Consider the following 26,148-nt stretch of genomic DNA (forward strand, 5'->3'; position numbering starts at 1 on the left):
CTACCAGTCTGTGCCATCTCTGTCCATCATATGGGGAGGGGTACATCTCATTTCCCAGATCCTCCCCGCCCCATGGCACTGGCACTTTACACCCCCTCCCCACACACTGCCATATTGTAACCCCAGTGACTGGTGTAACTTCGTTTTCTGGGCCCTGGCTGAGGCGACGACTCTGAGACTCTGTCGGCTCAGGAGCTGCTTGTTTGGTGCTCACTGCGACTTGGAGCAGAGAATTCCCTGGGGCCAGCCCCAGGGCAGAGGTGGAAGGGCTGCTCGGGGCCAGGAGTTGCTTTAATACAATGTTCTCGCTTTACGTGTGAACCAAGTAAATGTTTACGGGCTACAAATGAGAATCCCAGGGCTGCAGGGCTATAAGGGCCCTAGATCCAGTCCCTTGCCCCATGCCAAGGCTGGACCAGGCACACCTAGACCATCCCCAATCGGGGCTTGTCTATCATGAGCACTCACAGCTGGCACAATCTGCAGCCCTGTGAATGGGCTCCCAGTGGGGTGGAAGGTCCATAGGATGAAGGCCAGAACCTAGCAAATGCCACTCCCTGCTCTGGGCCCACATCCCAGAGGGAGAGGACTCATGCACGCGTTGTTCTCACAGTGCTCCATTATCCAGGGCAGAACAGCACTTTCAGACACTGCTGGCCTTCGCGCCCCTGCGGCATCCCTGCAATACCCAGCACCTGTACTTTACTCCATAGGGGGGCCGCCAACTCCGGGGGGTGGTCCTCTTCCTGCGCGAGCCACAAAACACCTGCTGGCCAAGAGCATGACTGGAGGCCATGGCCTGCCCTCAACAGGAGTCCTGAGCATAGAGCCTCTCCCCCCTGCTGTGGCGTACCTGCACCATCCACGTCCTCGCTGTCACCATCTTCCTGCCCATCCGCATCCTGCTGGGTGTGCTGCAGGCTCAGCTTGTGGCACACCTCGAAGGCCTGCCCCACAGTGCGGACGATGCGCATGGCCTGGCTCTGGAGTGGGGGGGAGAGAGGAGCTGTGATGACAGGCTGTAGGAACCGTGCATCAAACCGCTGCAGTTGCTGACAGCACAGGAGGCTTTGCTGACCAAGACCCCTGGGAGAACCCTGAGGCTGAGCTGGAGCCCTGGATGGCTCGAGGGCCCAGGGCTCTGCAAAGGGCTGCGTCCCAGCCTCCCCCCCCAGTCCATGCACAAAGGGAGAACTTTGATCTATCTTGGGGCCTTCTGGCGTCATGGTCTCTAAGGCCCTGATCCAGGAAGGCTCTTAGGAACATCCCAAACTTTCAGCCCTGAGTGCTACCTTCAGAGGAGCTGCACTGGAGTTCACAAGAGTGGGTGATTTCTGTCCCGAATGCCTCTGGCCCTTGCTGCCCGGCTCTGCCCTCTGCATAGTTCAGATCATGTCTTCACTGGCCTCTGCTGGCATTTGTCCAGCTTTGGCTCCAGGTGTCATTCTAAGCGCTCCGCCCCTCACTTTGTGGGTGTCGACTCCCAGCTGTCGAGGATCACTAGCAGGATATTAAATATCACACGGCTCCTGGTGCAGCCCCACAGTGTGATCCATTGCTGCCCATCCCCTCTCGGTGAGGGGCTCTGCCTTGGTGCACAGGGCAGGGTGTGTGTGGGGGGAACAGCTTGGGGGCTTTTCCCCGCTGCCCTGACAGGGAGGGGACAGGAGAGGCGGTGGCCACAGCTCTCTGAGAACAGCAGGCCAGGGCAGCGTGGTCCTGCCATATGGGGTCTCGCAGCCCTGTCAGCCTCACGCCCTGGGTTCCTGCACATCCAAACCAGCCGGCATGGCTAGTCCCTTCAAGGCCTGGGGAATGGCAGCTCGCCAGAGCACAGCCCGAGCCTTGCAGCTCCTGTGTGACGGAGATAGCTTGGCCACCCGCTGCACCCTCTGACCCATCAGTCACAGCATCAGCACCCCTGCCTTGCACACAGTGAGTTGCATCAGGCGATGGGAGGGGACAGAAGCAGTGAGGAGCTGGGGATGGCTTTGCAGCCCAGGCCAGGCCAATCTGCTGAGGAAGCTGACCCCGGGGGTGCGGCACAAAGAACCCTCCACTGCAGCGAGAGGACCCTGCTGACTCTGCCCAGCGCATGGTGGGACAATGGCTGTGGGGAGGCTGGGCAGCTCCTTGCTGGCCAGTCCCAGAGGAAGTGGCCAGAAGGCTCTGGGCAGCAGGGTGTGTGAGGAGGGGGCTGAGTGCTGCTGCCCTTATCGTGCCTTCAAGACAAGGCACATCCGGAGCTCTGCCTTCCCACAGGTTGGTGGCGCTGGAGGGAGAATCTGGGAGCTACGGGGTATCCAAGAAACAGCCATTCCCCGGGACCTCACCATGGGCACAGCGCGTTTGAGTCAGCAGCATTGCCACAACCCACTCTGCAAACTCCCAGGGACCCCTGCTGCAGGTACCTTCTTCTTGGACTTGAAGACGTTACACCTGAAGACATTGCTGGAGCCATCTCTGGCGATGTAGCTGAAGATCTTCAGGTCTTGGGAGTCGTGAGACACATAGAATATCCTGCAGGGAGAGAGGGGAGGGACGTCTGTAATCCAAGCCCCATCTGTGGTGCTCAGCAGGCCGGGAGGCCTCACCCATGCTACTTGTGGGGCAGGTGATTGGAGTACTCGTGGCTGCGCCGATCCACAGGCTCTGCCCCTCATTGAGCCAGCAGCATCCGCTAGCCCAGCCCTACCAGTGCAGCTGCAGTGATGGGGGAAGAAGCCCCTGAGAGCCCCACCCCTGTTGGGCCAGAAGGCAGATTTGGGGCATGTGCCCTTCAGGAGCTCTTCAAAGCAGCCAGCTCCCTGGGCAAGCTAAGAGTCAGGCAATGATGGTGCCCAGTGGGGGAAGGCAAGGGACTCGCACAGAGCACATGCTAATCCCTGTTTTAGTTGTTGCCAGAGCATGGAGCCCTGCCCTTCCTTCCTGCTGCAGAGCTCCTTGTCTCAGCCACAAGGCCCAGCGGGCCTAAGGCCTCCTGGGGTCCAGGGCCACGCCGCTCTCCTGTCCCAGGACTGGAGGGCCACCAGTGGGCGGCTCTAATCCCTGTCAGAGAACAGTTTTCCCTCGAAGCAGCTCATTCACAGTGGCTCAGTGACTCCTGGACTGGCTCCGATTCGGCTGCCTGTCTGGGGCGACCTTGGGAGCCCTAAAATTCCAGCATCTGCATTGCAGACAATCCCCCTCTGGGTTCTATGTAGGGGGCCCAATGGGCTGTGTGTCAGTGGCTGGGCAGTGTCACATCCCAGCGAAGCTCCAGGAACCCCCAAGGGCACTCGCTGGGCAGCATCAGAGCCCAGGGGAGCTGCATGCCACCTTGAGGGGCTCTTACCTGTAGATGGGATCCTGCATCACCAGCATTTTGCTCTCATCCCAGGTCCACTCTCTTTTCTGCAATGAAGGCATCTGTAAATGAGGATGTTAGGTGCTGTCCATAGCTCATTAGCACAGTGCAGTAGAGGGCCCTCTAAATCTTGCCTTCCTTTTACTTTTAAACTTCCTGGCCCTTCTTTACAATGTGTGACCTGGGCCCACTTCCAATCCGCCCAGGCATCACTCCTGTCCTCTGCAATTGCCTTCTCTCCTGTGTTCTCCCTCTCCGACTCTGATGGCAGGTGTCTGGGGAGTTGTAGGCATCCCCTGGGACAGCCTGTGCTCCAAAGCATTCACGGCTTTGAGAGGCAAATCAAAATGGGGGGAAGGCACTTCCGTGCTTGTTGATATGACTGGCGGGAGTGCTGCAAAGAGCCAAACAGCATAGCCAGGTGCTGTGCCAACTCCCAAAGAGATCTGCTGGTGTATCACAGTCCTGTCCTGCTATTTCAGCCCTGCGATCCACATATACAGCTCTGGCAATGCCCCTTGCCAGCCCCTCAGCCCCCCACCATTCCAGCCCTGGGCTCCACATACTCAGCACTGTTGAGCTATTCAATGCTGACCCAGACCCCTGAGCCTTTACACACACAGCAATACCAATGCCCCACAGCTCTGACCCGCAGCCGCCCACTGTCCCCATTCGGAGCCTCTTGGGAGCGCTGGCTGCCACATCCCCAGCTCTGTGAGGAGTCTGGGCAGCCCCCAAAGTGTGCCAGGTGCTTTCCAAACCCACCCCAGACAAGCGACTGCCTGGAGGCCTGTCCATTGATTTCACTCACTTCCCACAGCTCTGGGTGTCGCAGCCCCAGCACTGAAACAGCCCATGGGGCAATGCACCTGCTGCTCCCAGGAAGGCCAATGAAACCAAGTCAACACTGGGAAGAGGTGGGCAGTCAAGGTACCCAGATACGATGGCTCCTGCAGTGGGACACACAGCAGTGGGACCCAAGCAGATCAGACCCACAACCCACTGCTCCACTGCCCTGACTCTGACCATGGCCAGCACCAGCTAATTCAAAGGACAGGGCAGGAAGCTGGCTGGTGGACAATTATTTACTACCCTGCCCCTCATAGAAACACTTTCCCGACCCCACCAGTATGTGATGGACTCATGCCCGAAGCAGGAGGGTTCCATCTCCTGTAACCATGGGTATTTCCCTTATCCCTGTGATCTCTAATCCTCCTTAGCTCCTGGCCTCAGTGACATCCTGTGCCAGTGAGTTCCACAAGATAATGACATGCTCGTCTTACAAGGCGTCCTTTGAGTGGTATAAATGTGCCATCTTTTCCCTTTCTCTTGTGTTGTGGGGGGCTGAGAGCAGTGTGCCATTTACTGTCTCCATCCCATTCTCTACTTGGTACCCTGAATCCTGTCCCCTCTTGACTTCCCTTTACAGCAGACAGACCCATCTTTGCACAGCCGCCTCTCCAGGCCTCTGAGCTGCTTCCAAGCCATGGGCTGTGCCCCGTCACCCTCCCAGATCAGTTGCACAGGGCCCATGTCCTCAGGCCATCTCCAAACTGAGCTGACTGTGCACAGGCTGCTGTGGAGCCTGGTTCCATGCAGCTGGGGGGGCACAGTGCTGCCAGCTGAGCCCCAGTGCAGCCTCTCCACACGGTTCAAGTGCTGCCCAGGCTCTGCCCCAGCCCGTGGCAATGGTTATGTATGTTCCTTAGCGCCCTGAAGCATTCTGAGCACTTCTCAAATGGGGCCACCCACGCATCTTGTCAGAGGGACTGTGCTCCAGGTCTTTTTTTCCATGGGCGGCTAGGAGATGCTCCCATCCACACAAACAGTCCCATGGATTACAATTTAAGTGCTCAGTCTGCAATGTTAGCAACCCCATTCCCCCAGAGATGGACACTCCTTCTCTGAGGAATCCCCACCCTTCCCCTGAATGCAACAGTAGTTAACGACCCAAAACGGCGGTGGAATTGTAACGCTCTGGCTGCCCACACAGCCTCACCTCTGCTCCGGGGAACTGCCGTGCAGCCTTCAATGACAAGAGCACGTGCCGCTCCTCAGGTACTACAGCAGAATACATACGATCAGTGATAGCCCTGCCAGCCGTGCTCCGCTAATAAATCCTCCTGCAAGTCCATAATGTCTGATGCAGCAAGGACAGCCCGAGATGCTGTGATATGACTGGGCTGAGCTGATCCAAAGGGGAGGGTGCAGGTTTCAGTGCACACCCACCTCAGCAGTCATTGACTTTGCAGCGATTAGCTGTACAGCTCTAGTATTGTGTGAACATCACCACCACACTGGAACGTGCTGGATGGGATGAGGGGCCATACTCCCAACACTGGCCCGCAGGGGGCTGAGTTAGGCCAAGTGGGCCCAATCAGCCAATCAGGTGGTTATGCCACAAAGCCAGGTGGCTGGCAATAGTTCCAGTCCCACTCCATGAGGTAGGGGTAGGGTCGCTGACTTTCTATTTGCAGAAAACTGAACAGTCTTGCCCCACACTTTTCCTCAGGCTCCACCCCTTCTCTAGGGCCCCTCCCCCCCTGTTTCTCGCTCTCCCCCATTAGCACATTTTCACTGGGCTGGGGCAGAGGGTTGGGGTGCGGGCTCTGGGCTGAGGATTGCAGTGTGGGAGTAGGGACAGGGTGTGGGCTCTGGGAGGGAGTTTGGGAGTGGGAGGGGGTTCAGGGGTATGGGCTTCCCACAGTGCTTACCTAAGGCACCTGTCCAGAAGTGTTTCAGAGTAGGAGCCGTGTTAGTCAGTATTCGCAAGAAATACTTGTGGCACCTTAGAGACTAACAAATTTATTTGAGCATAAGCTTTCGTGAGCTACAGCTCACTTCATCGGATGCATGTCCAGAAGCGGTGACCTGTCACTGTGGATTCTAAGAGCAGGAGTAGCCAGGGAGGCTCTGCATGCTGCCCCCAAGCCCTGGCTCCGCAGCTCCCATTGGCCTGGAACTGTGGCCAATGGGAGCTGCGGGGGTAGAGCCAGCACTTGGGGGCAGCTTGCAGAGCTTCCCTGGCCAACCCTGTGCTTAGGAGCCACATGGATATGTCACCACTTTCTGGGAGGCGCCTGAGGTGAGCGCTGTGGGGAGCCCGCACCACGAACCCATCCAGCACCCCAGCCTGCCTGGGGACAACTGGACTTTTAATGGCCTGGTCAGCAGTGCTGACTAGAGCCACCAGGGTCCCTTTTTGACTGGGCATTCCGATTGAAAACTGGACACATTGCAACCCTAGGTAGGGAAGAAAGAGGTCGGGGGGAGAGAAGACAGTGGCGGAGAGGCACATCTGAACTGTGCGCTGCAAGGTGCTGGACTGGAATCTGGAGTAGGGGTGGAATCTCCATCCTTAGAGGTTTTTACGGCCTGGCTTGACAAAGCCGTGGCTGGGATGATTTAGTTGGGGTTGGTCCTGCTTTGAGCAGGGGGTTTGGACTAGATGACCTCCTGAGGTCTCTTCCAACCCTAATCTTCTATGATTCTATGGGCCCGGTTACCCACCCAGCTGCTGAGGGAGCGGCACCTGGGGCAGTGAATAGGAAGGCAGCCGGGGTCACTGCTGGAGTGACATTGTCAGGGCAGCAGGCATGGGGGCTGCCTGACACTTTCTGTGACTTTGAAAGACGTGGGGAAATCACGGAGTACGCTGGCTGGAGGGCCGACCCATGGAGGGGAGGCTACGGTGCCTGGAATGAGAGAGGGGCCGAAGATGGAGAAAACTAGAGTGATGCAGTGCGATGGCTGGAAGTGGGGTAGGCTTGGCAGAGCTAATCCCCAGAATTGCCAGGAGGCAGCGCCATCTGCACTGAGTGGATGCCCTCAAGGGAGAAACAGCTGGGCTGGAGATCGGCCTGCTCAGTAAGCAAACCCCTGCACAGCCCTTTTAGAGAAGCCTGCAGGTGTTCAGTATTCAGGGCCAAAACCTCAGGACACTGGTGAGCAGAGCCAAGGCCCTGCTGATTCCCACAGAGATTGCCACACTTGGACTGCCAAGGAACCAGCCGCATGATGGGAGACCAGACAATTTGGACTTACTGCTAATATGCTGGGCTCCTCACAGGTTAGCTTTGCCTTGGCACACAGCTTGCCTGGGACTGCAGTTTCCATAGGTTTAAAGCTTTGGAAATAATGTGTCTGAGGCAGCACCAACGGGCAGCCGTCTGGGTGCCAAATGCTTGGATGTGCCAGCTGCCTCTGGGCATGGCTAATTCATCAGGCATAACTCCAGGCTAGAGGATTCCTTCTTAGTGAGAGGAACAGGTGTCAATGCCCTTCGGGGGCTGAGGTCATCACACGGCTGTAATTACTGATATGGGCCCAGTCAGAACGGGAAGCTCAGTGACTCCCTGGCCTCTTTCAGGCCCTCTAATGAGCCACAGCTGGAGGGAGCCCAGTAAGGAGGTTACTGACCCGTAGCAGGAGTTTCTTCGAGATGCATGGTTCCTGTCTGCATTCCAATGTGGGTTATGCATGTACCATGCGCCTGGAGCCGGAGAATGTGAAAGTCAGGTCTGACGGTCTGCATATGTGCCCTGATTTGCATTGTGCCTCCAACTGAGGGGATAAAGGGTGGGGCAGACCAACTGCTTCTCCAGTTCCTTCTCCCCAATCCACAGCAGAGGGGAAGGAGGGTGGAGAGTGGAATACAGTTAGGGACCATGCATCTCAAAGAACCTCCAGTTACCAGTAAGTAACCTCCTCTTCTTCGAATGCTGGTCCCTACTGTATTTCACCAGAGGTGATTAACATGCAGTGGGAGGAGCCCGACAGCAGGGCTGAGCAAAGGACATCTGTTCTAAAGGAGGCACCAGCAGAGGAGACCTGGCCTGGGCATAGCATCTCATAAATGTGGGAATGGGGCTCCCGTGACTGCTTTACAGACACCAAAGAGGGGCACCTTCTGAAGCGCTGCCAGAGTTGCTGCTTGTGCTCTGCTGGAATGAGCTCTTATCCCTGGGCAGGAAGGGTTTGATAGCTGGTGAATTAATGGTGAATTTTCTGTAACTTGAAGCCTTTAAACCATGATTTGAGGATGTCAGTAACTCAGCCAGAGGTTAGGGGTCTGTTACAGGAGTGGGTGGGTGAAGTTCTGTGGTCTGTGATGTGCAGGAGGTCAGACTAGATGAGCATGATGATCCCTTCCGACCTTAGTCTGTGAGCTGATAGCAGAGCAGAATGCAGCCAGAGATCCATTTGGAGATCCTCTGGGTGGAGCTTGCCTGTCCCCTGAGTTTCTGTTATAGCAATGAACAGTCTTGGGGACTTCCTGATGGGTCTTATTCTGTGTAGGTTAAAGGCCACGGCATGCCACACATCAAGGGTGTGAAGTCTCTGCTCCTGTCAGGAAGTGTGTGGTTTAGGGAAGAACACAGGTAAGTGGATCAATTGATTCAAGTGAAACTGAAAGAAAATTTGGGGTGTAAACGTAACAAAACCTTATCTTTATGGAATACGGAGTTCAGAGGATCTGCCATCGTTGCTCCAAGTGCACCAACCCTCCAGCTGAGGTGATGGCTAAATGCAACCTTCACTGAGAGTAGGAACATGGAGCAGGAAGCTAGGGGCTCTAAGGGTGGCCTTTTGAGTGCAGACAGAACAAGGTTCAAGTCCCATTGAGGGACAGGCTTGGGAACAGGGGGGATGGTTCTGTTTATTCCAAAATCTGGTGGTCAGTGGATGAGTGAAAACTGAGTGCTCTTGAAAGGGAGAACGGCACACATTCATCACTGTCAGGTGGACTAGTGAGGAGCTGATGGATAGGCCAGATGTCTTTAGAGAAAGAATGTACTGTGAGAAAGTTCCTTCTCTACCTTGGTGGGACCTGCACTTATTGGCGGATTTCGCTCGCCTCAGAGATTCACGGCAGCCCTCAGTTTGGCCATTTTCATGGCTCAAAACTGCCGTTCACTCAGATAACCTCATCACTGGCCAGCCTGGGGAAAAAAAAGAGTAAGAACAATCCCTGCAGTTTCTGCTGATCCACCATGTCGGTCAGGGACCAGCTCAGAGACCTTCACCTCTGGTGCAAGCTCCTGTGTTGGGTCAGGAGTTGGGAGGTTTGGGGGGAACCCGGGCCCACCCTCTACCCCAGATTCTAGCCCAGGGCCCTGTGGACTGCAGTTGTCGAGAGTGCCTCCTGGAACAGCTGCGGACAGCTACAATTCCCTGGACTACTTCCCCTTGTCCTTCTCCCAACACCTTCTTTGTCCTCACCACAGGACCTTCCTCCTAATGTCTGTTAACGCTTGTATTCCTCAGTCCTCCAGCAGCATGTCCTCCCACTCCCAGCTCCTTAGGCGCACACCTCACTAACTGGAGTGACAGCCTTTTTCAACCAGGTGTCCTGATTAGCCTTAATTAATTCTAGCAGCTTCCCAATTGGCTACAGGTGTCTTAATTAGCCTGCCTGCTTTAATTAGTTCTAGAAAGTTCCTGAGTGTTCTGGAATAGTCCCTGCTATCTTACCCAGGGAAAAGGGACCTGCTTAACCTGGAACTAATGTATCTATCTTCGACCACTCTCTTGTAGTCATCTGTCCTGACCCTGTCACAGTACCCACAATCAGAGGGATACCTGTATTTTGTGGAAGAATATTCTTTTGATGCACCGAAGAAGAAAAATGTTTTCACTTTTCCAGGTAACGCTGTCTAGTGGAATCCTTCCTACTCTTGGAAAGGATGTCTCGTATGGCTGTGGAACATGAGCGCTCTAAGAACGATGCCCATCCAAAACCCAAGCCCTGAGCTGAAGCGAACATGGATCGAGGTGCTTGATCTTGCCATTCTGTTGGGTCAGGAGCTTGGGAAATGTCAGGAGAATGATCAGTACCTGGTATGACATGTGCAGGAGATTCGGGAACCAAAACTATCTGGGCCAGGAAGGGGTGGTTAGGATTACTCATGCTCTGTGCTACCTGATTTTGTGTAGAACTCATGGCAGGAGTCTTAGTGGAGGGAATCATAGTTCAATTGATCATAGCGGAAGGAATCATAGTTCAACTAATCTGACCAAGGGAGAATCAGAGCATCACCTTGAGAGTGGCAACCTCAGGCTCCTCTGGGGTAGCAAGTGGTGCGTTTTCTGTTCCCTATGGAACAGACCCCTAGTTGAGGTTCCCCACAGATCAAAGATATTGCACAGTACCGAGTCGTGGAGTTCCCACTCATGGTCAGTTAAAAATGCCTGCTGAGGGTGTCCAAGAGCATATTTTGTTTCCCGGGAAGGTAGGCTGCTGATAGGGTGCTTAGTTGCTGACGCACCAGTTCCACAAGCTGACCTCTTCTGCACACAGGGAGATGTATCTTGCTCCTCCCTCCTTGTTGATATAGAAGACAGATGCAACATTATCAGACAGTATCAGGACATGGTGAGCGCAGATGAATGGGAGAAAAACCTCACATGCCTTCTGGACAGTGTACAACTCCAGAATGTTGAGGTGCATCCTGGACTCTTGGGGCATCCAACCAAACAGGCATGTGTCTGTGGTAACATCCTGTCTGGAGAGGAGGGGAGAAAAGGGACACACCCGTGTACCTGTCAAGGATCCATTCACCACAGTAGGGAAGAAACCATTTGCAGGGAGCATTACCATGAAGCTCATGGGGCAGCAGTCTGGAGAGTATACCAACTGATGCCATGCTTGAAGGCAATGAAGGTAGAGTCTCGCGAACAGAGTGACATGAGTGCAGGTGGCCATATGACCTTGGAGAGAGAGGCAAGTCCTGATCAGTACTTGAGGGTTGTTTGTGATCTAGGCTATAATGTTGTTCATGGTCTGAATCCTGTCTTTGGGCAAGTACACTCTTGCAATGACCAAATCCAGGGTGATCCTGATGAAGTCCAGAGACTGTGAGGATATGAGAACAGATATTTTTGTGTTTATGCTAATCTCCAGGGAAGAGAGGTGGTGTAGCATCATTAGAGTTGACTCATTTTCCTCCTGTTGTGATCTGGCAACAAGGAGCCAGTCCTTGAGGTAGTGGAAGACAATGAGATCAAGATATCTGGTGTGAGCTGCCACTACTGAAAATACTTCAGTGAAGACTCTGGGAGTGGTTGCTATACTGAAAAGGAGTACTCTTCACTGAAAAGGTTGGGGCCCACCATGAATCTGAGGAAGCACCTGTGAGTGAGATAAATATTGACATGAAAGTAGGCATCCTTCATATCCAGAACTGTAAACCACATGTCCTTTTCTAAGGATGGTATTATAGAGACCAGCATGCACACATGGAACTTGAATTTGCGAATGAATCACAGAATCATAGAATATTAGGGTTGGAAGAGACCTCAGGAGGTCATCTAGTCCAACCCCCTGCTCAAAGCAGGACCAACCCCAACTAAATCATCCCAGCCAAGGCTTGATCAAGCTGGGCCTTAAAAACCTCTAAGGATGGAGATTCCAACACCTCCCTACGTAACCCATTCCAGAGCTTCACCACCCTCCTAGTGAAAAAGAGTGTTTCCTAATATCCAACTTAGATCTCCCCCACTGCAACTGGAGACCATTGCTTCTTGTTCTGTCATCTGCCATCACCGAGAACAGCCCACCTCCATCCTCTTTGGAACCCTCCTTCAGGTAATTGAAGGCTGCTATCAAATCCCCCCTCTTTCTTCTCTTCTACAGACTAAATAACCCCAGTTCTCTCAGCCTCTCCTCATAAGTCATGTGCCCCAGCCTCCTAATCATTTTCATTGACCTTCACTAGACTCTTTCCCATTTGTTCACATCCCTTCTGTAGTGGAGGGACCAAAACTGGCTCTACTCCAGGTGTACTCCAGGTGTGGCCTCAGCAGTGCCGAATAGAGGGGAATAATAATAATAATAATTTCCCTAGATCTGCTGACAGGCCTTCTTGGCAACAAGGGCACACTGCTGACTCGTATCCAGCTTTTCGTCCACTGTAATCCCCAGGTTCTTTTCTGCAGAACTGCTGCTTAGCCAGTCGGTCCCCAGCCTGTAGAGGTGCATGGGATTCTTCCTTCCTAAGTGCAGGTAATTAAAAATAAATTAAGCTCTCTGTCCCAGCTACAAAACAGCTTAATACAAAAACAAATAAAAATAAAAAACCATACTGCTATAGCTATGGAATGTACTAAAATGCAAATACTTGCTTCGTTGACCCTCATCAGATTTATTTTGGCCCAATCCTCCAACTTGTCTAGGTCACTCTGGACCCTATCCCTACCCTCCAGCGATCTCTCTCTCCCCCCAGTTTAGTTTCATCTGCAAATTTGCTGAGGGTGCAATTAATCCCATCATCTGAATCACTGATAAAGACGTTGAACAAAATTGGACCCAGGACCGACCCCTGGGGCACTCTGCTTGATGCGGCTGCCAACTAGACATCAAGCCATTGATCACTACTCATTGAGCCCGACAATCTAGCCAGCTTTCTATCCACCTTATAAGCCATTCTGCCAATCCATACCTTTGTAACTTGCTGGCAAGTATACTATGGGAAACGGTATCTAAACCTTTGCTAAAGTCAAGATATATCACATCCACCGCTTTCCCCATATCCACAGAGCCCACTATCTCATCATAGAAGGCAATCTGGTTGGTCAGGCATGACTTGCCTTTGGTGAATCCATGTTGACTGTTCCTGATCACCTTCCTCTCTTCCAAGTGCTTCAAAATGGATTCCTTGGGGACGCGCTCCACGATTTTGCTGGGGACTGAAGTGAGATTGACCGCTCTGTAGTTCCCTGGGTTCTCTTTCTTCCCTTTTTTAAATATGGGAACTATATTTGCCTTTTTCCAATCGTCCGGGACCTGAAGCCGTTTAGGTGGTGAAGGTTGGGAATTGGTCTCCATCTGCCCTTCTTTTGGGGTATCATGAAGTAAGTTGAGTGAAAGCCACTCACTTGGTATCGAGAAGGGATATGTTCTATTGCTCTTTGGTCTAATAGGTAGTGTACCTCTTGTTTGAGAGTGGGGTTGTGCAGAGACGCAAACTCAATCATATAACCAGAGAGCATGACATTCGGCACAGATTGGTCTGTGGTTATTGCACTCCAGCTGTTGATAAAGAGTGTTAGATGACCTCCAAGTGGTGTGTGACGGTTGGGCAATGTCAGACTCAGTGGCTCGCAGCAGCTCTCGAGGTCCTGTCAAAAACAGTGCCTCGTTGGGGGCTGAGATTGGGAAGCTGAGCCTGTTGCCACAGATGTAGGGACATGGGTCCCTTGAACCTTCTGCCTTTTGAGTAGTGGTTTGTAGGGCCTCTGATGAAAAAATTGTTGAACCATGGGTCTAAGTCTAGACTCTAGATGACCGTCAATGGAACTTTTCCTTGGGGATAGGTGTATATATCCGCAGAGAGTCCTTTAAGGTATGGAGGGACTTGTCTGACTTCTGACTGAACAACTATGATTCACCAAAGGGGAGGTCCTCCCCAGTATTCTGGAACCTCTTTAGGGAACCCTGACACATGGTGCCATGACTCTGCACATAATAATGGCCATATCCATGGCTCTAGAGATGTCCATGGCAACACTGTGGACTGGAGAGCGTTCTTTGCCTTCTTCTATCAGTGCCTTGAAACAAGCTCTGTTCTGTTGAGGAGGGCTGTCTGTGAACTCTGCCAACTTGGAATAGCTCAGGAAGCCATACTCGGCCAGCAGTGCTTGGTAGTTGGCTATCCTGAACTGGAGCTGGATGATGAAAAGACCTTTTTCCCCAGTAGGTCTAGACGTCTACCCTCTTTGTTCACAGGTCTTCCCCTTTTGGAAGCTGCTTGGACTACCAAAGAGTTGGGAGAGGGGTGAGAAAACAAAAAGTCAGCCCCTTTTGCCAGCACATAAGAATATTTTTCTGCCCTTTTGGGGGTGGAAATGCAGATAGCGGGGAGTGTGCCAAACAGCCCTACCTGGCTCCATTATAGCCTCATTAATGGGAAGCACTATTTTGTTGGATCCAGATAGGTGGAGGATGTCCAGGAGTTTGTGCTGGGATTCCTGAACCTCTTCCAGAAGAATCTGAAGCTCACTAGCAACTCTACAAAGATGATCCTGGAAATGCCTGACATCATCGGCAGAGGAGAGAGACATAGGGGTCACTGCTTTGTCTGGAGATGATGATGGCAGTTTTGCCGGTTCCAGTGGAACCACTGGATCCAATACGTCTTGCTTTTCCTCTTTGAAAGGATCCGGGGGGCGGAGGGGTCTAAGTGCCTCCTTAGAGGGGAGGGGAGGAGTTACTCTCTTGCAGACCAGACTCTCTTCGGGGGGTACTGGTTCCAGGGTCCCAGTACGGCCAAGAGGAAAGATCAAAAGGGGGATGTGGAAGCTCCCATTTCATGGGGTACCAGCTACGCTGAGCTAAATGCTGAGGTTTGTCCCAAGGTAGTGTAAGTCTTTTCAGTGGCTGGAGGGAAGTTGTATCTCCAGGAAGAACGAGGTGATAAACTTTTTCTCTGAGCTGTCGACTCCCCAGGTGGTGTTCTGACATCACTGGACAGGAACAGACCTGATGAAGGTATTCTGGATCCAGGAATATGGAGATGTTGTGTGGACGGGCACAAGACTCAGTTCTCCCTTGAGTAAGAGGGGCTGTCTCTGTCCAGAGGGTGCTGACGAGGATGGTGCAGGCGGTGAACAGTCTTCATTGGGGCTGAGGGACCCAAAGTTTGGGAGATGCCGAGGTTGACAGTACTCATGGGTCGTGCTCCAGCACTGACAGAGCTTGATGTTTATGGGCTTTTTTGTCAAGCTTCTGAGACTTAGGACATATGAAGCCCTCTTGGGCTGAGGTGCTGGGCTTGCTTAGAGACACATCTAACTTCTTCGAAGTAGATTTCAAGGCAGACTTAGTCTCAGGCATATGAGAGGGCTTCCTGGGCTCCCAAGAAGATCACACCTGGGCTCTATGGCAGTAGATTCTCTGCCACCAGTGTCGGATACATCAGCAAAGAGCTTGGCTTGTTTAGCCTAACCAAAAGAAGGCTGAGGTAGAGAAGATTGCTCTCTTATAAATCCATCAGAGGGATAAATACCAGGGAGGGAGAGGAGTTATTTAAGTTAAGTGCAATGTGGACACAAGATCAAATGGATATCAATTGGCCATCAACAAGTTTAGGCTTGAAATTAGATGAAGGTTTCTACCCATCAGAGACGTGAAGTTCTTGAACAGCCTTCCAAGGGGAGCAGTGGGGGTGAAAAACCTAACTAGCTTCAAGACTGAGCTTGGTAAGTGTATGGAGGGGACGGTCTGATGGAACTGCCTAGTGACTTCTAGCAGCAAATATCTCCAGCTGCCAGAGATGGGGAGGGCTCTGAGTTACTACAGAGAATTCTTTCCCATGTGTCGTGCTGTGACGTTATTGACAGAATCTGTTACTGTTGCAAACACTAAAAGAAAAGGAGTACTTGTGGCACCTTAGAGACTAACAAATTTATTAGAGCATAAGCTTTCGTGAGCTACAGCTCACTTCATCGGATGCATTATATTTGCAGCAAATATTTTACAAAGGTGTGAGGTGTCTATGGGAAGGTTATGATTGGCTGGTTATAATTATGCTATCTGTATATGTGTATCATTTTTGTAGTTGAAGTTATGAATATTGGCTCTATACTGTCTGTATTTCAAACTTGTGCTATGCTTCTGGGGAACACCCCAGACAAGTTGGTGTCAGCTCTGTCTAGCCTGCTTGATGGCCCATTAAGGACCATCAGCTATACAACTGATGCATTGAAAGAAGGCGGATACACCTTCTGACTCAGCAAGGCATGCAGGGACATGCCTATGGATAGAACTCTAAGGTTTTTTCTTGCCATATGCCCCAATGCTTGTCTTTGGAACAAAGAAAGAGAGGCCACATGACAAAAGACTATAAAAGACTGCTGCAGCTCTTCCATCTTGTCTTCAATCCTGCTTCATACCTCTGGAGGGACTTTGTTACAAACTGAAGCTTTGAACAAAGGACTGAATGACCCATCCCAACTGTGGATGTACTCAAGAGACTTGACTGGAATCTGCAGATTATTCCATCACTGCTACAAGCCTGAACTATGTAGAAGACCACAAAATTGTTAGGGCAGCAACAATTGCATACACTAGCCAATAATACCTTTTGGCTTTATTAGTAACATAGCATAGCACATTCCCCTGTTGGCATAGATGCCCCACTTGCATGGCTGTGGCAAAGACAGCTTTTTTTAGATTACATGTATATTGTAACACTGTGAAGGAGGCGGCCTCTGTCTGGAATATGGAAAGCTGCTTTTGGGTGTGCGCCAATGGAAGAAACACATTGGGAGTTATTTATGAAAAATTGAACACAACATAGTTAGAAACATTAACAGTGTGTTGCATAAGGGCAGGCCAGTGCACTGAAAAATTTTGCGTTCATGATTTTAACAGGAAATTGAGAGGCACTCTGGGGTCAGTGGTTTTTTAAATGATGAGGTATTAGTAAATAGATGTGTTGTGGTGGGGGCATATTTTGATGCTTCCCTTTCCCAACAGATGTGTTGACCCACCTTATAAAAGCGGCCTGGCACTGCCTCTTTTGTAAACACCATTGGGAGGGGTAGGGGTGGGGGCTCCATAGGACAAAGTTGCCAGGTGTTGCCTTTTGCAATTTATATGTGCTGATAGTCTGGGGATGCAGTTAGCACATACCCTTTAGCCATGTTATTTGGGGAGCCAAAGGCCTGGTTGAATTTTTATGGCTGGGGCCCACACTTTTTTATGGGACCGAAGGCCATGAAGGAGAAGGTTATGCCTGTGCACTTTTAATTAGTAAGCCTTTAGAAATGGCAAAAAGGCCATTGTTTTGGGGGAATTTTGGAGTGGGGATGAATTTTTTTGAGCCAGACTTTATGAAGTACATTTTTCTGTATGCTAAGGACTTGTTGGGTTAAATATTGTTGGAGCTGGGAGCATACAAAATTTTATGCTAGTTGTTCCCTGACCTCAATTATGGTTTTAATTAGTTTTTTTAAGGTATTTTGCATGTGGAGGGCCAATTTGGCAGTGTGTTGGAGGGCAACAGAGGCCACTGTAAGGTGGGTGAGGTTTGCACTTGTAACCAGGCCTATGGCCTTTTAAAATTGTTTTAACGGTTTGTTTTTTATGGCCCCTTGCTGAACATTTTAATATTAGCTGCTGTATTGGTCCCGTTTCACAAGGAACTCACTAAGGTCCACCTTTTCCCAGGGGGGAACAATATCTAGGTAAGGAGGGCAAGTTAGAGGGTGGCTCCCCTTGGTACAATTGGGAAGGAAGATGGGAGTAGGGAGCTCTTCTGGGTTAATTTCGCCTGGGACCCAGTTGGGGAGGGATATGCAGAGCCAAGGGAGCTGGTGCTCTTGGCCTGGGAAAATACCCAGAAAAACATTGTGTTAAAATGAAGGATTTTGCAGGCCTGAAGCAGCCAGAGTGGTCTCACCACTCCTGTTTAGGGTGTTCCTGGGCTTTTGCTATTACCGCCTTGTTCGGTTAACAAAGCCAGAGGGAAAGAACAACAACAATACAAATGCGCCTACTGGGAAAACTGAGGCATGGATGAAATCTTCCTAAATTATTAGTTGTCCCGTTACAGCCCTCCCTGACTTTTGTCATGGATGTTTGCCTGGTTTAGGAGGTTACAACAAAAATATTATGCTCCGAGATTAGTAATTGATATTTTTTGCCAAAGGGCTTTTAATTTTACTTTTACTTTAGGCCACTACAGGAGTAACAGGGTTTGTTTTAATGGGATTTAGGAGAGGTCCAGGGGCACCCACCAGGTATTTTGCTGTGGCCCTCCTATGTTTATCAGGACTATGCACTGTCTCTAAGGCTCTTCCCCTTTAGTCTTGTGCCACACTGTGGCTCGGGCCCCATCAGCAGCTTGAGCCAGGGAGAGTCTTTGGTGGTATTTTCCCTCCTCATATTTACGATTATTTAGATAATTTTATGGACAGCTGAGAACCCGTATGGTCAGGCAGGTGGCTGGTCCACAACCAAGGCCCATGACATCATGACCAGAAACCTAGGGGGAAGCATATGTTTTGAGCTGATTGGCATGTGCCCATTATACAGTACTTTGGTTTTATTATTTAATTTATTTTAAATACAGGATTCTAGTGAAATGTTTTTACTACAAGGCTTTGGAGCAACAGGCACACACACTTTTGAGGAGTCCACTCGGTACAACCTCTGGTGTTTAATAGCTTTCCTCCCTCCCCAGCCCACTGGCTTGAAGTTTGGGGTAGCCAGAAAGATTTTATGTGCCATATGAGGAGTGGGCTAACTTTTTATATTTTTGCTTTTAGAGCTTGTTAGTGTGCTTTTTTAATTAAAAGGTTTGGCCTTACTATACCAGAAACATACTGCATTTATTTGTATTAAGTATTAAACAGTGATTTTTTGCTTTGCTTTAGCAAGTGTATTAAAACCTTAGTGCTTTCTGATATTACCCAAAATATTTTGTGTTTCAAAGTGGACGAAGCAAGTATTTGCATTTTAGTACATTCCATAGCTATAGGTTTTTTATTTTTATTTATTTTTGTATTAGGCTATTTTGTAGCTGGGACAGAGAGCTTAATTTATTTTTCATTACCTTTAGGTCTCTGCTCCTTGAAGTCTTTGAACCATGATTTAAGGACTTCAATAGCTCAGACATGGGTGAGGTTTTTCATAGGAGTGGGTGGGTGAGATTCTGTGGCCTGCGCCTTGCAGGAGGTCGGACTAGATGATCAGAATGGTCCCTTCTGACCTTAGTATCTATGAATCTAGGTCTACAGTATTTATAATTTTTGCTTTAAAACCAATTTTTTTTTAATATGGTGTTTGCTACCTGTGGAAGTTTCCCTGCAGCATTTGGTACACAACAATGCTAGCAACGAGACAAACAACACAAGACAAAAACACAGAACACAATTTTTATTGTGACAGTAGCTTTATGGTATTTTAGGTTGCTTTTTAGCTGGTATTAGCTTTTCCTGTTGTTCTTCAAGACAACCCCCTCCCCCCCATATTTCTACCCCTTTGAGGGTGGCAAATTATTGCTTAACATATATATATTACAAATACCCTTGCTGGTTGCAGGCAAAACAGAGGAATTACTCCTATATTTTTTTGTGTTAGTTTTATAGGCAGGCCAGGTTTTAATGGCTTCTAGCATTATTAGTTAGGTAACATAGATGCTTTTTGGCTTGCTTTTGGATTCAAAGCCATTAGCAGCTTAGAGACTTTGTCTTAAAGAGGATACAAAGAACTTTTACCAGAGTTTTGATTACTTTTAACTTTTGCTTTTAAAACACAAATTTAAAAAGGTATATTGTGGTATATTTTTGCATTTTTTTTTACCCCTTTTACAATATACACTGGGGAAAATGCACATTTTTTATAATTTAATTTTTATAACATTAGCCATATTAATTTTTACATAAGGTGTAACTATTTTTTTTGTGCTTATAGAATTTTTATGTACCCTTAGCAAAATGACAGGTTGATTATCCAGCTTAGCGTGGGGCACTGTCTTTCTCTCTTTTACTACAGCTTTTATTTGCTATTTTGTTACCAAAAAACAAATTTAATTTTTTTTTTTTGACTCTGACTGCCCTGCTGCAGCCCATTATTTTGTTTTTTATTTATTATTTAGTTTAAATTTTGTAAAATTTTGGAAAAAGCTAATGTACTCAATGCTTTTTTTGCCTCTGTTTTCACTAACAAGGTCAGCTCCCAGACTGCTGTGCTGGGCATCACAAAATGGGGAAGAGATGGCCAGCCCTCTGTAGAGATAGAGGTGGTTAGGGACTATTTAGAAAAGCTGGACGTGCACAAGTCCATGGGGCCGGACGAATTGCATCCGAGAGTGCTGAGGGAATTGGCGGCTGTGATTGCAGAGCCCTTGGCCATTATCTTTGAAAACTCGTGGCGAACGGGGGAAGTCCCGGATGACTGGAAAAAGGGTAATGTAGTGCCCATCTTTAAAAAAGGGAAGAAGGAGGATCCTGGGAACTACAGGCCGGTCAGCCTCACCTCAGTCCCTGGAAAAATCATGGAGCAGGTCCTCAAAGAATCAATCCTGAAGCACTTAGAGGAGAGGAAAGTGATCAGGAACAGTCAGCATGGATTCACCAAGGGAAGGTCATGCCTGACTAATCTAATCGCCTTTTATGATGAGATTACTGGTTCTGTGGATGAAGGGAAAGCAGTAGATGTATTGTTTCTTGACTTTAGCAAAGCTTTTGACACGGTCTCCCACAGCATTCTTGTCAGCAAGTTAAGGAAGTATGGGCTGGATGAATGCACTATAAGGTGGGTAGAAAGCTGGCTAGATTGTCGGGCTCAACGGGTAGTGATCAATGGCTCCATGTCTAGTTGGCAGCCGGTGTCAAGTGGAGTGCCCCAGGGGTCGGTCCTGGGGCCCGTTTTGTTCAATATCTTCATAAATGATCTGGAGGATGGTGTGGATTGCACTCTCAGCAAATTTGCGGATGATACTAAACTGGGAGGAGTGGTAGATACGCTGGAGGGGAGGGATAGGATACAGAAGGACCTAGACAAATTGGAGGATTGGGCCAAAAGAAATCTAATGAGGTTCAATAAGGATAAGTGCAGGGTCCTGCACTTAGGATGGAAGAATCCAATGCACCGCTACAGACTAGGGACCGAATGGCTCGGCAGCAGTTCTGCGGAAAAGGACCTAGGGGTGACAGTGGACGAGAAGCTGGATATGAGTCAGCAGTGTGCCCTTGTTGCCAAGAAGGCCAATGGCATTTTGGGATGTATAAGTAGGGGCATAGCGAGCAGATCGAGGGACGTGATCGTTCCCCTCTATTCGACACTGGTGAGGCCTCATCTGGAGTACTGTGTCCAGTTTTGGGCCCCACACTACAAGAAGGATGTGGATAAATTGGAAAGAGTACAGCGAAGGGCAACAAAAATGATTAGGGGTCTAGAGCACATGACTTATGAGGAGAGGCTGAGGGAGCTGGGATTGTTTAGTCTGCAGAAGAGAAGAATGAGGGGGGATTTGATAGCTGCTTTCAACTACCTGAAAGGGGGTTTCAAAGAGGATGGCTCTAGACTGTTCTCAATGGTAGCAGATGACAGAACGAGGAGTAATGGTCTCAAGTTGCAATGGGGGAGGTTTAGATTGGATATTAGGAAAAACTTTTTCACTAAGAGGGTGGTGAAACACTGGAATGCGTTACCTAGGGAGGTGGTAGAATCTCCTTCCTTAGAGGTTTTTAAGGTCAGGCTTGACAAAGCCCTGGCTAGGATGATTTAACTGGGACTTGGTCCTGCTTTGAGCAGGGGGTTGGACTAGATGACCTTCTGGGGTCCCTTCCAACCCTGATATTCTATGATTCTATGATTCTATGAAAGCATTGAGTTATCTTAAGGATTAAATGCTAAATACTAAAGTTAAACAACACTAGTTACCTGTGTCTGGCAAAAGTGTTGGTTTTGCAACTTTTAATAGAAGGTTTAAATGGATTTTAGTGGTATTATTTAAAACACCACCAATTTATTTTAAACCTACAAAACACCAGGAGCAGTTTTTTAGCAAATTTGACTAACTTGTTTATAGTCAAATGATTTTAATTAGATAGGTTTTTCTGCCTGAATTATTTACAGACAATTCTTTGGAAAAGGACCCATTTTTTCTTTAGAATGGCTGCAAAGAAACCAAGATTTTTTTTAACACTTTTTTTTTTAAACACTTTTACAATGTTTAACTGCTTAATTTTTTTTAGTTTTTGCAGAGTTAACTTTTTATTTTTTTTTAAATTACTTGCTTATTTTTTTAAACAACACCTTTATTAACTTAGATTTTACCATTTTAAGTACTATTTTAGGGATCTGAATTTTTTATGCCTGTACTGTCTGCTTTTTTTTACTTTTGCTTTACTTTTTAAGGCTTTTAACCTGTTTATTATTTTTTTTATTTGCTGTCTGCCTGCTTGTCTGGGCCCAATTTTTTTCTTCTGCTGCACTGTCCCTTTCCATGGGCACAGGCTTTGTTCCACTACCAAATTAGCAAGGAGGATAGGCTTTTTAGCTAGCCCCCACCCCTCCTGGTTTCTTTTTTTAAACAATATTACTTACAAGGGTTACGCGAGTTGTCCCCTGTGAGGCTTGCCACTTGGACCAAACGCACGATCAACTGACGTTTTAACTGCTTAATTTTTTTTTTTTATGGTGAGCACACTGCCATTGTGGTGTATGCTGAGCACGGATGGTTAAGTTTTTGACGAGTCCCTGAAGGACTGGTACTTGCTTAGCCAGTGCTTCCAGGCGGGTGCATTTTGCTTTTTCCGCCTGGAAGTTCTGTCTTAAGTATTGCACCTTGTTCTGGGCATCGGTTTGTGTTGCAGCCTGGTTAGTAATCTGTGCTTTTAGTTGATTCATTTCCACCAGCTGTCGGGTACACACCTCTTCCCTTTTCCCACAGCTGCCCCTAGATTTTTACCCTTTTGCTTTTTATACTTAGTATATAGGTTCAACAAATCCTGCCAAGAATGCACACTTTTTTGAAGCTTTACCACAGAACCCCAAGGATCGTATCCCACCTTGGTGAGAGCCCTCTCCAGCGGGGAGAGGTCTTCACCCCCCTTTGAAAGAGGCAGGATGGTCCTGTTCCTCTTTGCTGCCTCCCCCGGGGCTTAGGCATTAGATTCACCTGCCTCCCGTGACGCCAGCTGACTGAGCAGCCGGACTACCATGTCCATACTCCCTACTGCCCGTACGTCTGGCCTTGAACTCATTGCTGGTGCCATCACCCACAACTGCTGGACTTCCGAGTTTGCAGCTGTACCCTTCTGTTTAATGAACATGCTGACACAATCTGTTGGTACAACTTCTAAGATCTTGTGATTACTTAAGATTTTACGTTCCTTACCTCAGTACTTTTACAACCGGGGGTAGACCCACCTGCACCCTTCCCCCGCCAACCGGGGTGAAGAGAGGAATGCTAAACCTCCCTCTGGTTCTCTGTCATGCTATGACTGAGCGGGGGCTCACCTTTAATTACAAAATCCCCAACATTCAATACCAACATGTTTGGAGAGACCAAACATGAAATACCAAGGGCAAAGCAGTTGATGTGCTTCGCAGAGCTCCCCCCCCTGCACAATTCTCCACCAAAACTGTGACAGATTTTTGTTACCAATCTGCCTGGGGCCACAGGATCTTTTTGGGGAGGAGATGACGAGGCACACCAAGTGTCTAAATTTTAAAGCTTAAATAATAAAATAATAGCAGAGAGTACTGGGAACGCTCCCACGTCACTCAGGGGAAGAAAGAAAGAGTTAATGCCCCAAACCCTAATCCACTTTCACACTCACACATGCATGACCCAGACTGGCCAAGTCTGAGTGCAATGTCAGAAGAAGGGTGGGGGAGGGAAGGTTGACGGGAGTGCTATCCTGGGCCCAGGCCGTCCAAGGACCTGCTGTGCTCTCCGAGTTGCTCCAGCTCTCAGGAGGGTTTTAAGTCCTGGGCTCTTTGGGGGTGTTCCTGGTGCCCTCTGTGCTAGTCCAAGTCAGCTGTTCGTGGGTTCTTCAGCTTCCCAAAATACCCTGGCTTCAGGGATGCAAGGCTCGGCTCCATCTTGCCAGTGTTTTCCATCTCTGCAGTCTTAAACTTTGTTTTTTTCTATGCTGGCCTTGCTGTCTTGTAGATCTGTGAAGTTGAAATCTTCTTTTTCACGGCTGCTCGGGCACCTGCAAGCCTCCGTCTTTCTTGGCCGTCAGCCAAGTCTCGGCTATAAACAGTGTCCGTTGGCGGGGGCCAGCATCTTTATCTTTGCACTCAGCTAGTGCTCCAGGGTTAAATTAACTTGTTCTTTGTTCTGTTCTTTTTCTTCCCCCCTTCCCGGCCTCTTCTAACCTACAAAAAAACTTTCACTCCACACTTACACCTTTGACCCTTCCCAAAATGCCTTGCGATGCTTGCCACAGCATGAGCAATATACAGTGCTGATCTACCTTCCCTGGAGACTCCCTGAGGGAGGGGGGTGTGACGTTTTTGACTTAAACTGAGACCATATAGAACATTGTTGCAACCAAGGTCCTGTAGTTGCACCAAATCTTGTATAAAGGGGTCTAAGACAAGGTTATGGTTTGCTGGTTATGATTATGCTATCTGGTTGCATGTATCATTTTTGTATTTAAAGATATAAGTATTGGCTCTGTACTGTCTATATTTCAAACTTATGCTATGCTTCTGGGTGACAACCCAGACAAGTTGGTGTCAGCTCTGCCTAGCCTGCTTGATGGCCCATTAAGGACCATCAGCTATACAAGTAACCCATTGAGAGAAGACAGACACGCCTTGTGACTCAGCAAGGTATGCAGGGACCTGCCTATGGACAGAACTCTGAGGTTTTTCTATGCCATGTGATGGACAGCTTGTCTTTGGAACAAAGAAAGAAAGACCGCATGGCAAAAGAATATAAAAAGCTGCTGCAGCTCCTCCATCTTGTCTTCAATCCTGCTTCTTACCTCTGGAGGAACTTTGCTAAACTGAAGCTTTGAACCAAGGACTGAAAGACCCATCTCAGCTATGGATGTACTCCAGAGACTTGATTTGAACCTGCAGTTTATTCTATCACTGCTGCAAGCCTGAACCAAGAACTTTGCCATTACTGTATGTAATTGATTCCATTTCACCAATTCTAGCTCTCGTCTATATCTTTTTCCTTTTAGGAATAAACCTTTAGAATTTAGATTCTAAAGGATTGGCAACAGCGTGATTTGTGGGCAAGATCTGATTTATATATTGACCTGGGACTGGGGCTTGGTCCTTTGGTATCGAGAGAAACTTTTTTTCTTTTACTGGGGTATTGGTTTTCATAACCATTTGTCCCCAGAATGAGTGGCACTGGTGGTGATACTGGGAAACTGGAGTGTCTAAGGGAATTGCTTGTGTGACTTGTAGTTAGCCAGTGGGGTAAAACCAAAGTCCTCTCTGTCCGGCTAGTTTGGTTTGCCTTGGTGTGCACAGAAACCCCAGCCTTGGGCTGTAACTGCCCTGCTTTAAGCAGTTTGTCCTGAATTGGCACTCTCAGTTGGGTCCCACCAGAACCAACATCGTTACAGGGGGCCATTGGCGTGTGACAGCAGAGCGGTGGGATCAGTTTGACCCAGAAGCACAGACCTCAGGATTTTTCTTTTAGCTGCTTGAAAACCAGGGAGATTTTTTTGTTGTTTTTGTTTTTAAAGGACACTTTTTAAAAAAAAAAAAAAAAAAAAAAAGCTTAGAGTAGCTGGAGTTTTTTTTCCTCTTTGCCTGAGGACAGAGTAGTTAAGCTATAGGAAGGGAATTCACAAGCTTTTTTTTTTTCTAGCTCTCGGGCTAGGCTTGGCTAAGGGCAGAAAGGCTAGCAAAGATGATGGAAAGTGAGGTCGAAAAGAAATGGAATCAGCCAAATTGGAAGCTGAAGCGAAACAGAAGGAACATAAAAGACAAATGGACTTCAAGCACTTGGAGTTGGAGGTGCAGGAGAAAAAAGAGGCAAAGTGATTGGTTACAGAGGTGAAACGCTTGGATACAGAGTTAGAGCTGAAGCACTTAGAGCTGGAAAGAGCTAAACTGGGTCTACCAAGATGACCCTAACAGTCCTTCTCCAGGTACTGCTCCCCATTCCAAAAAATTCCCCACCTACAAGGTGGGCGATAATACAGAGGCCTTCTTAGAAAATTTTGAAAGGGCCTGCCTTAGGTACAGCATCTCTACAGACCAGTATATGGTGGAGCTCAGGCCGCAGCTCAGTGAACCGTTAGCAGAGGTGGCAGCTGAAATGCCTAAAGAGAACATGAACAGCTAAGAACTTTTTTTAAAAAAGGCCAGA

At 48.9% G+C, this 26,148-nt stretch overlaps 1 protein-coding gene across 12 annotated transcripts in view; it reads right to left on the reverse strand.

Moving 5' to 3' along the window:
• The window catches only part of LOC119860138 (nitric oxide synthase 1 adaptor protein), a 184,376-nt gene that overhangs the window by 50,245 nt on the left and 107,983 nt on the right, over window positions 1-26,148 (reverse strand). For 7 of the 12 annotated variants that reach the window (XM_043490572.1, XM_043490571.1, XM_043490575.1 and 4 more), the window contains 3 exons: window positions 3,335-3,393; window positions 2,412-2,520; window positions 854-983 (listed from right to left, as the gene is read on the reverse strand). In XM_043490572.1, the coding sequence (XP_043346507.1) occupies window positions 854-983; window positions 2,412-2,520; window positions 3,335-3,393 (298 nt within the window). Of the gene's footprint in view, window positions 1-853; window positions 984-2,411; window positions 2,521-3,334; window positions 3,409-26,148 lie in introns of all 12 variants that reach the window. The other 5 variants (XM_043490570.1, XM_043490569.1, XM_043490574.1 and 2 more) reach the window with 1 other exon arrangement.

The sequence above is a fragment of the Dermochelys coriacea genome, chromosome 8 (genome assembly GCF_009764565.3).
Source record: "Dermochelys coriacea isolate rDerCor1 chromosome 8, rDerCor1.pri.v4, whole genome shotgun sequence".
NCBI classification, from domain to species: domain Eukaryota; kingdom Metazoa; phylum Chordata; order Testudines; family Dermochelyidae; genus Dermochelys; species Dermochelys coriacea.